Genomic DNA, 14,434 nt, shown 5'->3' with positions numbered 1-14,434 from the left:
AATAAAATGTTATCGCGTTCTCGGCGGCGGTCCTATTTAACTTTCCTGTTACTCTAGCCACCGCCATTCGTTGGAGTTTTCGACGACGTACCTCTTTGTCCTGCCCACAACGATTCGACACGTTTTCGAGTTGAAGAAAAAAAAATCGTATACATTCATGTATTTATTTTTCAACACAGCAATGTAACCACTAACTCCTCTCCCCGCCGTCACGTCGTCTTTCTTGCGGCTTCGGAAGTGGTAGTGCGCCAAGAGCGGTACTACTACAGCAGCAGCAGCAGCAGCAGGAGTAGTAGTAGTGGGCAATGATACTGTACACGGCGAAAAAACAAATTGGCAACGTCCTTTTCCGTCGCATCGCGGTTACGTAGCCGCTGCGCGTACGACTCGCGTAGTAGGAGTGCGGCGGGCAGGAGGACAACGACGACGACGACTGCGGCGCTCTCTGCTGTGTTGTACCGAGAGTTGCATCGTTGTCGGTGGCGGCGGTGGCAGCATTGCAGCAGCAACAACGGACGGTCGAACGAGAACGGGTACACACTCGCTGCGGTAGTGGGACCAGTTTCTTGTCGTTTGCCCGAGAAAGTGGTAGTGGCGTGTCCGGGGTCGTTCCGGAGGCCTCGAAGACTGTGCCGATCGCACGTCGTGTCTGTCTGTGTGTGTATGCGTGCGTGCGTGCGTGCGTGTGTACGTGTGTGTGTTCGTTCAATCGTCCGTCTCTCAAGTCGTGCCGGTTGTTTTGTCGATTTTTTGCCGTCCTGCCGTTCGATTTAATAATAATAAAAAAAAAAAACGTCATCGTGGCAAAGCGGTCGCGTGCGTCTCGGCAACGTTCAAGTCGGACATATACCGTCGTCGTTATGTTCGTTTGGTAGGCAGACCAGAGGAGGAGCACTGCCCCGGTCGAACGCGCAATGGCCATAGACGCGATGCCGTTGTAGTGTGCCGGATGAGTCACCGTCGCCGCCGCGTACGTGCAGAGAACGTCGTCACCGTCACCTTCTACAAAACGATCTAACCTACCGAGACGCCGCCGCAAACATGAGCGTCAGCTACATCACCTGGATGCACCAAACGGACAGTCCGGTGTCTTTGCCGCCCGTCGTCGAACACCTGGCGACCGCCGCGTCGCACCCGACACAGCCCCCATCCGTCACATCGTCACAGCAACAGACACCGGCGACAAACACCGCCTCGTCGTCTACGTTGTCGTCGTCGGTGCCGCTGTCGGCGGCGGACGAAGTCGTGTGGTTACCGCCTCCGCTGCTGCAGTCCAGGAACCTGCATCACACGCGCACCCCCAACATACTGCAGTCTTCTCCTTTGGCGTCTCCGATAACCGCACCGTCGGTAAGTCCGGCCAGCAGTCGCCCGTCGGCGTCATGGTTTTTTTTCCCATACCTTTCCCCTTTTATTGTTCTCTCTCGTTCCGCCGTCGCCGCCGCCATCACACGTCGTTGGTATACATTCATGTATATATATATATATACATATTTATATTGTAACTGATTAACGGAACGAGCGACGTTGTCCTGTCGTCATCGTGGCGGTGCAGAACGAGGGAGGAGGGTAGGGCAGGTTACGTACGACGCCGTATGTGCTTTCATGCGCGGTCGAGGCATGTTGACGACGTTCTGTTATCTCTGCTGTTGTGTGTATATTATGTTTGATAATATTATTGTAATAATTATGTAAATTTACACGCGCGCGCGCGTACGCACACGCGTTGTTGTGTTAAAACGTAGGTGTTTGTATCGCAACGTAAATAAAAATATACGATATATCCATCGGCCGCAGTCTTAAAACGCGGTGTATCCGAACGCCTCGGAAAGGATACGAAACGCGTTCTCGTCGGCACGAATTAATTACACGCCGCAGCTGTTTCCTCTGTCTCGCGGACGTCGTTGCTTTGTTCGACGTCTCGTAGGGAATGTTATAGGTAATATTATAATAGTAACAATGTTGTTACGTTCGTTGTCGATATGGAAAAATCTATAGTGTGCGTTGAAACTGGTCGGAAACAGTTTTTGTAGAATTCGGTTCTCGTTTTTTCTTCTTCCTTCTCCGCTTTTATCTATATCTCGTACGACCCAATTCGTTATTTTATCATTATTGTTTTTCTTTATGGTCGCGAATTAGAGTAGATTATTTTATTTTTTATTTTTCGTAACTGCCACTAACCGAAGTTGCTTTCGCTCAGTCTAACACACGCGCATACACCGGCGTTGTGCGGCACACAAACAATACAAAATAATGTATACTTCGTACAATTATTATTTCGTCTCGTTTCCTACCGAAATTCACCGTACCGGAACAATCCATTTTACTACAAGAGTTCACAATAACGATAATAATAATGATATACTGCGGCCAAACGGTGTCCGTGGACCAATGCGTTTTTTTTTTTTTGCGCGCACAACGTGTAATGTGCAATAGTAATTTTTTTTTTTTTCGTGTATATATATATATTATTTTACTATGTGTTTTATGTGTGCGGTCGTTGTAAGTCTCAACGACGATAGGTTTACAGTTATGTGTATTCCCACTCCGTGTTCGTAGTCGTCGCTGCCACTTCTCACGACGTGCGCGCTGAAGACGAGTGTGCGTATGTGCGCTCTGAGACCGGTGAACACCATACCACGCCCGCCGTACGTATTACATACATCGTATACACTCGGAGCGGCCACCTGTCTCTCTTTCGGTTGGACCAGAAATCGGTGGAGACCGCGGTACCAGTAGACTTGTGGGAAGGACAGGAAGATGGGAAGGGAATAATATAGAAAGGAAAAAAAGGTCGTATTTTAAAGCGCATAGCTATTGTGTATTGGTTTTCACTGATTTTACGGTGCACCGGTAACCGGAGAGACTGCTAAAGGATCGGTCGTCGAATCGTGGCGGGTGGTGAAAAGGAGTAGACACCCGTGATATAATAACAACGTATAATGTAGAAGATGGTTGTACCCATAGATGTAAGAACAAAATGGGTTTATTGTGGGGCTGCGCTGCCGTTTTTACTCGTCGTGCACACCCGATTGTTGTTTTATCATTAATGCGTTTTTTTTTTTTTTTGTCGTCGACTCCGGCCGCGATTACTACGCTGCGGCTTATGATTTATTTATTTGGTTTTTATTACGACGATTATTATTCCTTTTTTTTTCTTCGGATTCTATACGCGCGCGTCGCTTCGAATAAGCACGAACGTAACCTGGGAAAACGGTCTGCGGAAGAAATAAACCGTGTTACACACTTGCGCGCAACGTCGTTATTATTATTACAGTCGTAAAAGCAGCCCCCGTGTGTGTGCTTGCAAGCGTATACGCATGCGTGTCACGCAACGCGGTGAAGACGACTATTATGCGGTCGCAAAGACGACAATATTGTGTATTCGATTCCGTTTTCTTCGTCCGGGTCGTCTCGTACTTGATAGAATTTTGTTAACTCTAGAAAAATAACGTATTTCGTACCTACGTGTTGAGAAAAACCCGTCGTCGTCGTCATCTGAGCGCACACCGGTGGAGTAGACTCCCCCCCCCCTGGTGCGGTGTATGTACGCGCACGGGAGAACCACCGCCGCGTTTTAGTAATATATTATAATATCATACCTATTTGTATTTCATTTATGTGTACAGTAGGGGGAAAAATAATCGACGGTTTTTTTATTTCTACTCTCTTCCCATACTCGAAGGGGCGGAGGCTTGTGATCCTCTGGTGTTTTACGCAACTCTTTTATACATTTTTTCTTCCTTCCTTGTAATAACGGTTACGTCACAAAAACACTTCACACACACACACACACACACACACACACACAGAAATACCGGCAGTTGCTGCATCCGAATCACGTTGATCGCTCGTCGTTAAACGTTTTCACGATGTAATATATTATTATTCGGGTCCAACGTTTCTCCGGACGGACGGTCTGATGCAGTAGTGCCGTATGCACCGATAATATATTTTACATATTTGTGACACGTGGGTGCGCGCGTTTGTTGCGCCGCTGCGTAAAGGTCGCGTCGGTTATCCGTACCTATATATAATAATAACATCATATTTCATACATTTGACTCTGCAAACACACACACACACACGCACACGTAAATGTGACAGGTTGCGCACGCACGTAATGATATCGTCGTTACAGTGCCGAAAATCGAATTTTTATTTCGATAATATGTTATTATCGTTTTCGTCGTCGTGTTCATTATTTGCTCTTCGTTACTGACACCCGACCAATTGTTTTTTTTTTTTCATCCTTCCCGTTATCGAAAATATAATTCTTAATTACGGATTTTACTTTACGGAACGACCACGGTCATGGCGTCATCGTTGATGGCGGATGTATCACTCGTCGTAGTCTCGTGTTCGGTTGTTGTTCTGTGACTAGTGCTGCTGTGACGACCACGGTTTCCGGCGATTACGAAACGGTAACGAAGAATTTTCTCCTCATTTCGTATAAATAATCGTCGATAATATTATATACATATACAAACTGATATCAAGTCGGTCCCCGCGCACATCTTGTGTGCATAAAATAATATAAATTATGCCGTCGCGGCTCGTTCGTCCTCTTTCCGTCATTCTGCCACGGTCGCCGATCGTCGTATAAAAACATGAGCACTTGTATTTACGTGCGATGTCGTGGCATACGGACATCATCGTCTTCTTCATTGTTGTCATCTTCGTCGTCGTCGTCATCGTCTCCGCTAACGGTACGTTGCCATAAATAATATGAATGTGTACACATATACCACTTTTATAGTTATAAACTATATATATATTATTTATATTATCGTCGCGTCGTCGTAATTTATCGGTCGAAAAGCGATAATGTAGCAGTATAACGTTGTGTTACACTAGGAAGTTTGCATGGATGGTTTTGGGGGGGGGACGAAGGGGAGCGAATAAATAAATGAAAACCAGTTGCGATTTTAACGAGGTCGAACGCCGCGGTGCGCGATGACGGCATATATTCGGATCACCGGGGGAAGGGAGCAGCAACCGTTGTGTGAAGCGAAATTTCGGCCGTCGCGCCGTCGATATAATACTATATGATTGTGTTGTGTGAAATAATATTACTATCTTGTTGAAAAAACGAAACAATACTCTTGCGTAACGCATCGTACCGGTAAACAGATACCACCGAGTACCAGGAGTATTGTAATATTATATTTATTACGTTTTCGCGTGGTGCGTCTTTTCCCAACGCGTACAAACGCGGAAGAACAATTGTTGCCACCCTTGTATAACGCTCCAAAACGGTTTTTACATCGAAATAGTAAATTTTTATATCACATGTGTTTAACGTGTTCTTTCAATAGTTTTTGTGACGAATTGTGTAATGCGAAAAAAATATTGGTAATCGAAATCAACTACTGTTGAGTTCATCCGTCAGTGGCGGCGTATTCATCGCAGACGTAAGATCTCGTTCTGTGCTCACGTGTTGGTCGCGACGAAAAATTGTTAAAACTTTAAGCGCCGATCGTTAACATAAACGATATCACTACTATTTTTGTGCAGACACGCATGCGGTTATTATTATTTTTTTTTCTTATCTCACGGCACTGTTAATATGCTGCCCACGCATTCGGCCGCCATCGCGCCCGTGCAGATAACGATGACTCGATGCGTTCGGCCGGTATTATTATTATTATTATTATTCGCTGCCGCCGCCGCTTGTTTTCCCCGTCAAACGAAAGCGTTTCCGGACCGCCGCCTCGTCCCGCGGTCGTCGTCGTCTTTTTCCTCGTTTCCTTTCTTACGCATTTTCCTCGCGCAACAGGTCTTTCGGCAACGGATTTCGACATGCCCACGATCGCAATACAATATTGTAATAGCCTCCGATTGCTTGTATTCGCCTTACTACCGTTCGCCTCGTTTTTCACGCTGCGCGCGCGCGCACGTAATTTCACGGTACAGATACGCGTCGCAGAAATACCCGACGAACACCTATAATATGCGGTGTATCAAAACCGTAACCGGTTCATCGAATCGTCGGAAATCACGGGAGACTTTCACGCATTCGAGAGACGTCTATCTAGCCACCGCGGCAATACGATAGAATGTAACGTCTCCTCGCGTTTTACGGGGTACGGTGACGACGAACGGGACGCAACGTACTTCTAAACGAAGACAATTATCCGTTCGGGGACCCAAACACGAACCAGAAATCGAGAGCCGTTAACCGTTTACTCTCGGTTTTCGTTCCCCGTTTCAGACGGACCCGCCGCGTAATGGTGGCTTTTCGCGGACAACTGTAATCATCGCGTTCTCGTGCGGCCCACTTGATAAGTATAGCGTACGTGCTCGATGCACCTGATTCGTTTGAATTGTCCGCGAGTTAGCAGCGTGTTTCACGTCACGGAAGCTTTTTACGGCGACGCGTGCGCGCGACCCGTTGGAATCTCCATAAAAGACTCGTCGCGTCGTTGTTTCGACTCGTGACGTGCTCTCTCGGCTGAGAGCGCATGCACGTATAGATATTGTGTATAAATATATATGTATGTATTGTCGTGACTAATAGTTCTTTAATATATTTCCCCGTCCACCGATTCTTCGTAAAACGAGTCCCTGTGACCATTTAAGTCGTTGCGAACGCGGTCGACTCCTCTCGTCGTCGTTCGCGCGACACCTTTCCTCGCGCAGCACTTGACCTTTTCCAATCGTGGCTGTGCCGTGTACGATACGAACGTTGATTAATAATTATTGCGATCGAACGTCTACCAGTTAGTTGTATGCATTTCAGTCGGCAGCGGTGTAACAATAATACCCAGTATATATTCGTTAGCGTAATGTTCTACAAAAGTAAAAAAATGCAATGTCCAGTTACGTTACGTTTAAGAGCTATCACTTGTAGATACCATACCGTGGTAGTAAGTCGAATTCTTCGGCAACGTAATGTAATGTATAACTAACGTAATGTACACCTACGTGTATATAATAACTACGTATAACATTTTCGTGTTATTATTACATTCAGATCGCCTGCTGCCCCATGCGGCGGCCCACATACGTACTAACGTGTGTTATATTGTTATGTTATAAATTACTAATTAGTGTTTTACTGTTATTCGTTATCTATTAACCGTGCTACGTAACGTAAGTGTATTTATACTACGAGCGCGAAGCGAGATCGTGTAACGTTATTTTCTTTATATACTCGACCGTATACTTACGACCTACGTGTGTATCGCCTTGAAGGAAATTATTAAATTATGTTAAAATTGACTACATATTTTTATTTTTTATACGTTCATTGTCGTTTATCTTGGGTTCACGTTACACTTAACGAACGAAACGTACACCAAACGGTAATAGCAGTAACATATAGTAATATAATATACATATACCTTCTCGTGTATGTGCGTGTATATTTAATTTCGTTTTGCACAGCGTGTATGCAACACACTGTTAAATTACAGTTTCTCAGGAATAATTTTGTCACTGGTCACGAGTTACAGGTATACGTTGAAAATTGAAGGACATCGAAAGGCGCATTTGCCATATAATGATTAAATAATAACTATATTTTCTGAAAGTTTTTTTCGGTCGTTATAAGATAATTTTTCATTAATTCACATATACAAATAATAATAATCGGGTTTATATCCATTCGCAAGTCATCCATCTCGCCGGAACATAGGAAAAACTAAATATTCTGATTTTCATGGCAAGCCTTTATCTTATCGTCATGTTCCTGTACATTCAGCTATGAAAACTAACAAAATCGAATCATCAATAGTGTATGCGCAAATGAAAATTGTAAAAAACATTTTCACGTGTTGACCACATTTAACAGTTCATAGAATCCATTGAAAAACTCTCCGGAGTTTATTATTCTTTATGCTCCTCCACTCTTTTATAAGTATTATTTTTATTTGTATTACATCAATATATATATATATATATATATGTATGTATGATAAAAGATAGAAATAATAATGCCGCCGGAGTGTGTTTTCATGTAAGAATATTTTCCTCCATTTTTACGGATCAAATTGAATCCTTAATGTTACGCAATCCTCTCGCTTCACATTAGTTATAACACGGAAATTAGACGACTGCAGCTTAACATCTTAGTGTTTCTCTTAATTTTATTGTTCTAAAACTAAAGGGTCCTAGGATTTATTGCCGGGTGTCTAATTTAATTACGCCTCGCTATCTTCCAAGCGGTTTAATTCCTTTCAGTGGCACAAATTGCGATTAGTATCGTTTCAGTGTATTCGCTCTATTCCAGGCACCCTATGAGTCTAAACATTCCCTACGAACAATTACGCATTACCGTGTATCATTTACGGGTGTGTACTACAGTGTGATATCGATAATTATCGCATGATATTTGATGCGGACGACATATAGTTCCATTATTCGACCAAATTAACCGTCCGTTATACGATTTATGCATCCGATTGTCTACAGCCGATGTTGGTTAAAAATATAACTAATTTTATTTCTCCTTTTATACTTCATACCGTTGTTATCTGTGAGAATACTGTAAATAGGTAGGCCAATTTACGCTACACGCTCTGTCTGTATTGTAACAAATCCGTGCTGTAAGTGTATCTGTGTGTGACGTAATTAAAACATATACTGCGTGTGTGGTAATCGTGTTTGCTAATATGTAGCACAAGCGCTTTTCAGGTACCACCGTTGTGTGTATGTAGCACAGATCTTATTTTGACAAGACACTTTCACTTTTTTTTTTCCAAAATGTATAACTCGCGAAAAATAATCCTAGACGGGAAAACATTCGCATTGGTACACCATCCGGTATTAATTAATGCGGAAAAAAAGTGTTGTAGGTATAACGCAGTAGTTTACAAAAATATCCTCTCGATGAATATGGGTACAGATATTAATTGTATGCACAATGAAGTCTATTGTAGTAAAATGTACATCCTCGAGGCATAAAAACTATATTTTTACTAAAATGTGAGCCGGATGTAAAAATTTGGTTTTCATTGAAACGTGTTGACATTTTTTTCGTTATTTGTTTTCAATTAATGTTTTAAACAAAAGTTTTCTTTTTGTTCTTACAGGGTAGTGATGCAGCGACCAATAATAGTTCTACTGGAGGAGGGGGCAGTAGTGCTTCTGCGGTAACAAGTACACGTGGATCGTCCCGCAGTCGATCATCCGAAGAGCCACATATCGGCAAGTACAAACTGCTCAAAACTATTGGCAAAGGCAATTTTGCCAAAGTCAAATTAGCCAAACATGTACCTACCGGGAAAGAGGTAAATATAACATTTGATGGAAAATATAAAGTAGTATATGTGATACTAATTTGTCATTTTTCCAAAAATTTATAGGTCGCGATTAAAATTATTGATAAAACACAATTGTTACCCGGAAGTTTACAAAAAGTATGTCATTATAATTTTATTTTTATGAAAATATACAGATGTAACTATTTTTTTTTTTTTTTTTTGCAGCTTTTTAGAGAAGTTAGAATAATGAAAATGTTGGACCATCCAAATATAGGTAATAAATATAATTATTAATCGATACAATTTCGACTGTTATTTTGTTATTTAATTTGAAACATTTTTTCAAAGTTCAATATTCATTATTTTTATTCATTTGTTGTAGTTAAATTACTTCAAGTTATAGAAACAGAAAAAACACTTTATTTAGTAATGGAATATGCTAGTGGAGGTGAAGTGTTTGACTATTTGGTACTGCATGGACGCATGAGAGAAAAAGAAGCAAGAGCCAAATTTAGACAAGTACGCGATAAATAGACAAATTTCATAATATGATAAACATAATAATATTATAATTTTAAAATGTTTATTAATGTGAATATATATATATATATATATTTTTTTATAGATTGTTTCAGCAGTTCAATACTGCCATCAAAAAAGAATCATACACAGAGACTTAAAGGTAATTGAATTTAAACACTAGAATTATTATTGATTTGATGATGTATATAATTACTCTTGTTTTAGGCTGAAAATTTATTATTGGATAGTGAAATGAACATTAAAATAGCAGATTTTGGTTTTAGTAACGAATTCACTCCGGGTGGTAAACTTTACACGTTTTGTGGTAGTCCTCCATATGCAGCGCCTGAATTATTCCAAGGTAACCTATTTTATTGATAAAAATTTACATTTTAAAACTCAAATTAATTATTACAGGGAAGCGTTATGATGGACCAGAAGTAGATGTTTGGTCATTAGGAGTTATTTTGTATACTTTGGTTAGCGGTTCTTTGCCTTTCGATGGTTCTACTTTGAGAGAACTGAGGGAAAGAGTATTACGTGGCAAATATAGAATACCATTTTACATGTCTACAGACTGTGAAAACTTATTAAAAAAATTCCTCGTTTTAAATCCACTTAAAAGAGCGTCATTAGAGGTAAGATAAAGTAAAACTGACCTTGTAATTAGTCACATATATCAACTTAAATAATAATATTCTATAGAAATTTATGCTAGAAGTTGATTTTTTTCAAATTTCACTTTGATCAAATTGATGTGTTAATTTTTATTAAAATTTTATATAGGTTATTATGAAAGACAAATGGATGAATTTGGGTTGCGAAGATGATGAATTAAAACCTTATGTAGAACCAGAACAAGATTTCAAAGAACCTAAACGAATAGGTATGTTTCTATTATAAATAACGTGCTCTTAAAGATGATTGGCTTATGAAAGATATATTAATATTATTATCTCCTTCACTTTGAGCATTTTACTTGTAAGATACTTGAAGTACTTTCTAATTTAAATCGTTGCAGTTTGTCGTGTTACAGAAATATTAGTTGGTATGGGTTATAGTCGTGCAGAAATAGAAGAAAGTTTATCTCAAGCCAAATATGATGACATATTTGCCACTTATTTATTACTAGGAAGAAAAAATAATGATGTATGTATTTAAGTTACAAAATAAATTATTTATTAATTATAATATAAAACGATTAAAATTTCATTGTTTCCATTGTTTTGTGTAGCCTGAAAGTGATGGTTCTCGATCTGGTAGTTCATTATCCCTTAGAGGAATCACTGGACCTAATCCTAGTGTAAATAATACCAACAATGCTGTGGCTGTGAATAATACAAATCAATCTCCATCCCATCGGGGTGTGCACAGATCGATATCTGCTACCAATTCCAAACCTAACAGAAGAGCTTCATCTGGTGGTGAGACTTCTGCATTAACCCCAAATCATCCAAATTCAAGTAATGTTACTGCTAATAATAGTACGTCAAACAATCAACAGTCAACACATAACTCTACAAATAAAACAAGTAATAATCAAGTTATATAAATTTCCCATTAACAGTTAAATACCAAAAAACTTGATTTTGTTGTTGTAATATTCTGAAAATATGTATGTATTTTTAGGTACTACTAATTCGACCAATCACAATCACAATGTGGCCATTCCAAGCACAAATTTCAAACGTCAAAATACTATTGATGCAGCTAGTATAAAAGAAAATACAGCCCGATTAAACTCTAGACCTGAAAATATTATAGGTATTTTTTATAATTCTATAACAAGATTAAATAAATTATATAAATAACATCTATTGATAAAATATAAGTCCAACAGTATTTATTCTAATCCTAATCCTGGATTTTTTTGTAGGAACCAAACCACGGTCAATGGCTCCAGGAGGATCAGTAGGTAGAAGGAGTACAATCAGTTATGATGCAAAAACAGCTGCATCAACCCCACCTCCTGTGATGGATCCCGCAAGGTACATTATGAACAATAATTGCACTGATTTACACATTAATAAACACATACACATAAATTTGTAAAATAACTATTTATTTATGTTTTCACTTTAACACTGATTAATCTTCTGTTATTATAATATGACAATTTATTCATCCATCCTATTTTGTTCATTATTGGTGGTAAGATGATTTTGAATTAATGTTTGCAATGCATTGGTAATCGGGTTTAGTGCGTTGGCTGTACCTAATTCTGGTTCTGGATGTGGAGATATACGATCCAAAGGTCACGTCAAATCTGCTTCTGTGTCTAGCACCACAGAACATGCCACAGAACCTCCTGCCCACCCGAGGTATTCCTCCCATTCAACATTTTATAACTGGCTAGAATGTTATTTTGTCTTTTAGATTGTATCAAATGCATGTTGTATATTGTATGCATATGTTTAATATTTGAAAACTTGTGAAAGTTTTGTGCTCCAAAAATATTCTTTTTGGATAGGATTTTACTTCAAAATGCATTCAGTCGTATGAACTATGCTGCTTCTTGTTATTTTAAGATAGTTTTAAATATCTATATAGCCTATGACGATAGATATTACTATTTGTGCATGTATTTGTGATTGTTCTACATATAAATATACATATAAATTATTGCATGACTAAAAATGCTTACTATGATTAATATTTTAAATTCTAATTAACCATTTATACTTAACAAATTAACTATCCTAAAGTAACAATATTGTTCACATTATTTTTTTTTTTTAAAAAGAATAATATTTTATAAATTATGTACCCATAAGTTTTATTTTTCTTTGAAAGTATATATTTTTATTGTTTATCATTTAACTATCAAATATTTTATATAAATAAATACTTAAAAAAAAAAAATTATTATTATTATTATTATTATTTAGTTGAGTTCGCTTGATTGTATATTATCTGCTTTAACTCTACTTAAAAAATAAAAAGACAAAATAAATAATTTGTCATTTTAAATAGCTTCATATCAATTTGCATCTTATGCAATAAACTTCTTGATCAAACATGATTTGATAAATGATATTATTGCTTCAAAACTGGAAAATATTTTAAATGAAATTATATTTTGCGTTTTTGTAAGTAAAATATTGTCTTGTTGGTAATATAATTAAATATTGTACGAACAGACAATATTATTTTATAGTTTACTTTCAAATATAAAATATATTTATCTACTAAAATTTAATTTGATATGATTGTGGTAAATGTATGACATTTATTGTAAAATAAACAGTTATAACCAGTTTTTTAGTTTTATCATAACATCAAAATATGTTATGGACATTGTGCTTTCAAGTGTTTGTGTATTTGTAAATGTACATAAAATAAACAATAACTATATTAATATATAATAAGTAATCCTAAAATAATACATTTTTTTTTTTTAGGGTTGTAACAGTTTCACCAGCATCACCAGCAGTCAATAGTCGACAACCATTCCCCAGGAATGTGCCTAGTCGTCAGACTTTCCATTCAGGTCAAAACCGACATAGAGCATATGCTGGTGTTGGACCTACTAATAATACTGGCAGCCCACATGATCCAAATGTACAAAGGCCATCATTCTTTTCTAAAATATCATCCAAGTTTGTGAAACGGTGAGTGTCTAAATTATTGTTAGTTAATTTATAGAATGTATTGTTCCTCATTAAATTTTTTTTTTTTTTAATATCCTGTAAACTTAATTTCTTTAATTAAAAATTCTCCATTTATTTTTAAACTAATATTAAACGTATTAAGTTCCTAAGTTAATATTTTAACTAAAGCATATATTTAAATTGTTTTTCTTTTTTCTTTTTTTTCCGTGAAAATTGAATGAATAATTAAATTAATTTAAATGTTGTAAGGCCTATGTAAAAAGTGAAGTGGTTGACATTGTTTATACCAGTTTAAATGATTTCTGTTTAAAATACACTATTTTAATACTTTGTTTTTCATAAAACTTACAATGTATGTTAACATAAAAAATTCTGTTTTTTTAATCCATTTTAACATCCATCCATTTTCCGCCTCTATTAAGTTAAAACTGTATTGAATAAATAATACTAATCTGTTACTTAAAATGATTGCATTTTACTCGCAGAGGCCTTACTTGTGAAAGCTTGTCTTAATTATTTTTATATTTTTTTAAGTTTTATTTAGCATATTTAGGACAATTTTGTGTGCCATATATCATTTAATTAATATTAAATAATTTTAATAATTTGCATATACATGTATACATGTATTATTAGCGAACCTTGCATAATTGTCTCAATAAAGGCAGCGCTCAAATTTTTTTTATTTTTTAATAAGTTTTAACACAATAATCAATTGGCTAGCTTTCACACAGATACGGTCCCTGCACAGATTATAAAAAAAATATATATGCATATATTTTTTTTATGTTTCTTTCATTTTTTCCATCTTGTGATCGATGCTTTTTTGTGTGTATGTGTGCAGGACCACTCCCCACTAATACGAAAAAATATCAATTAAAATCATACATCCATTCATTTATCACACGCATGCTACCACTAAATTATGGAGAAGAGAAGCAAAAATGGGACAGGCACTTTACTATTTTGAGACAATTATGCTGGGATGCCGCTACACGCCGTTGACATGCTTAAATCTGATAATTTTAGTACATATATGTTGTGTGTGAGTGTGTGTGTGTGTGTGTGTGTGTGTGTGTGTGTGTGTGTGTGTGT

At 37.7% G+C, this 14,434-nt stretch overlaps 1 protein-coding gene across 6 annotated transcripts in view; it reads left to right on the top strand.

The window, feature by feature from the left end:
* LOC112691708 (serine/threonine-protein kinase MARK2-like) overlaps positions 1-14,434 on the top strand; it is a 41,899-nt gene that overhangs the window by 23,342 nt on the left and 4,123 nt on the right. For 2 of the 6 annotated variants that reach the window (XM_025566082.1, XM_025566077.1), the window contains exons 3-16: positions 9,036-9,233; positions 9,309-9,362; positions 9,432-9,480; positions 9,589-9,725; positions 9,832-9,888; positions 9,954-10,089; positions 10,146-10,366; positions 10,515-10,614; positions 10,765-10,877; positions 10,963-11,260; positions 11,358-11,492; positions 11,605-11,716; positions 11,930-12,049; positions 13,130-13,339. In XM_025566082.1, coding sequence (XP_025421867.1) covers positions 9,036-9,233; positions 9,309-9,362; positions 9,432-9,480; positions 9,589-9,725; positions 9,832-9,888; positions 9,954-10,089; positions 10,146-10,366; positions 10,515-10,614; positions 10,765-10,877; positions 10,963-11,260; positions 11,358-11,492; positions 11,605-11,716; positions 11,930-12,049; positions 13,130-13,339 — 1,940 coding nt within the window. Of the gene's footprint in view, positions 1-9,035; positions 9,234-9,308; positions 9,363-9,431; positions 9,481-9,588; positions 9,726-9,831; positions 9,889-9,953; positions 10,090-10,145; positions 10,367-10,514; positions 10,615-10,749; positions 10,878-10,962; positions 11,261-11,357; positions 11,493-11,604; positions 11,717-11,929; positions 12,050-13,129; positions 13,340-14,183; positions 14,338-14,434 lie in introns of those variants that run through there. The other 4 variants (XM_025566078.1, XM_025566076.1, XM_025566081.1 and 1 more) reach the window with 3 other exon arrangements.

Source organism: Sipha flava, unplaced genomic scaffold (assembly GCF_003268045.1).
Source record: "Sipha flava isolate LNK unplaced genomic scaffold, YSA_version1 66_pilon_pilon, whole genome shotgun sequence".
NCBI lineage: Eukaryota > Metazoa > Arthropoda > Insecta > Hemiptera > Aphididae > Sipha > Sipha flava.
This window is presented reverse-complemented; position numbering and strand designations above follow the sequence as displayed.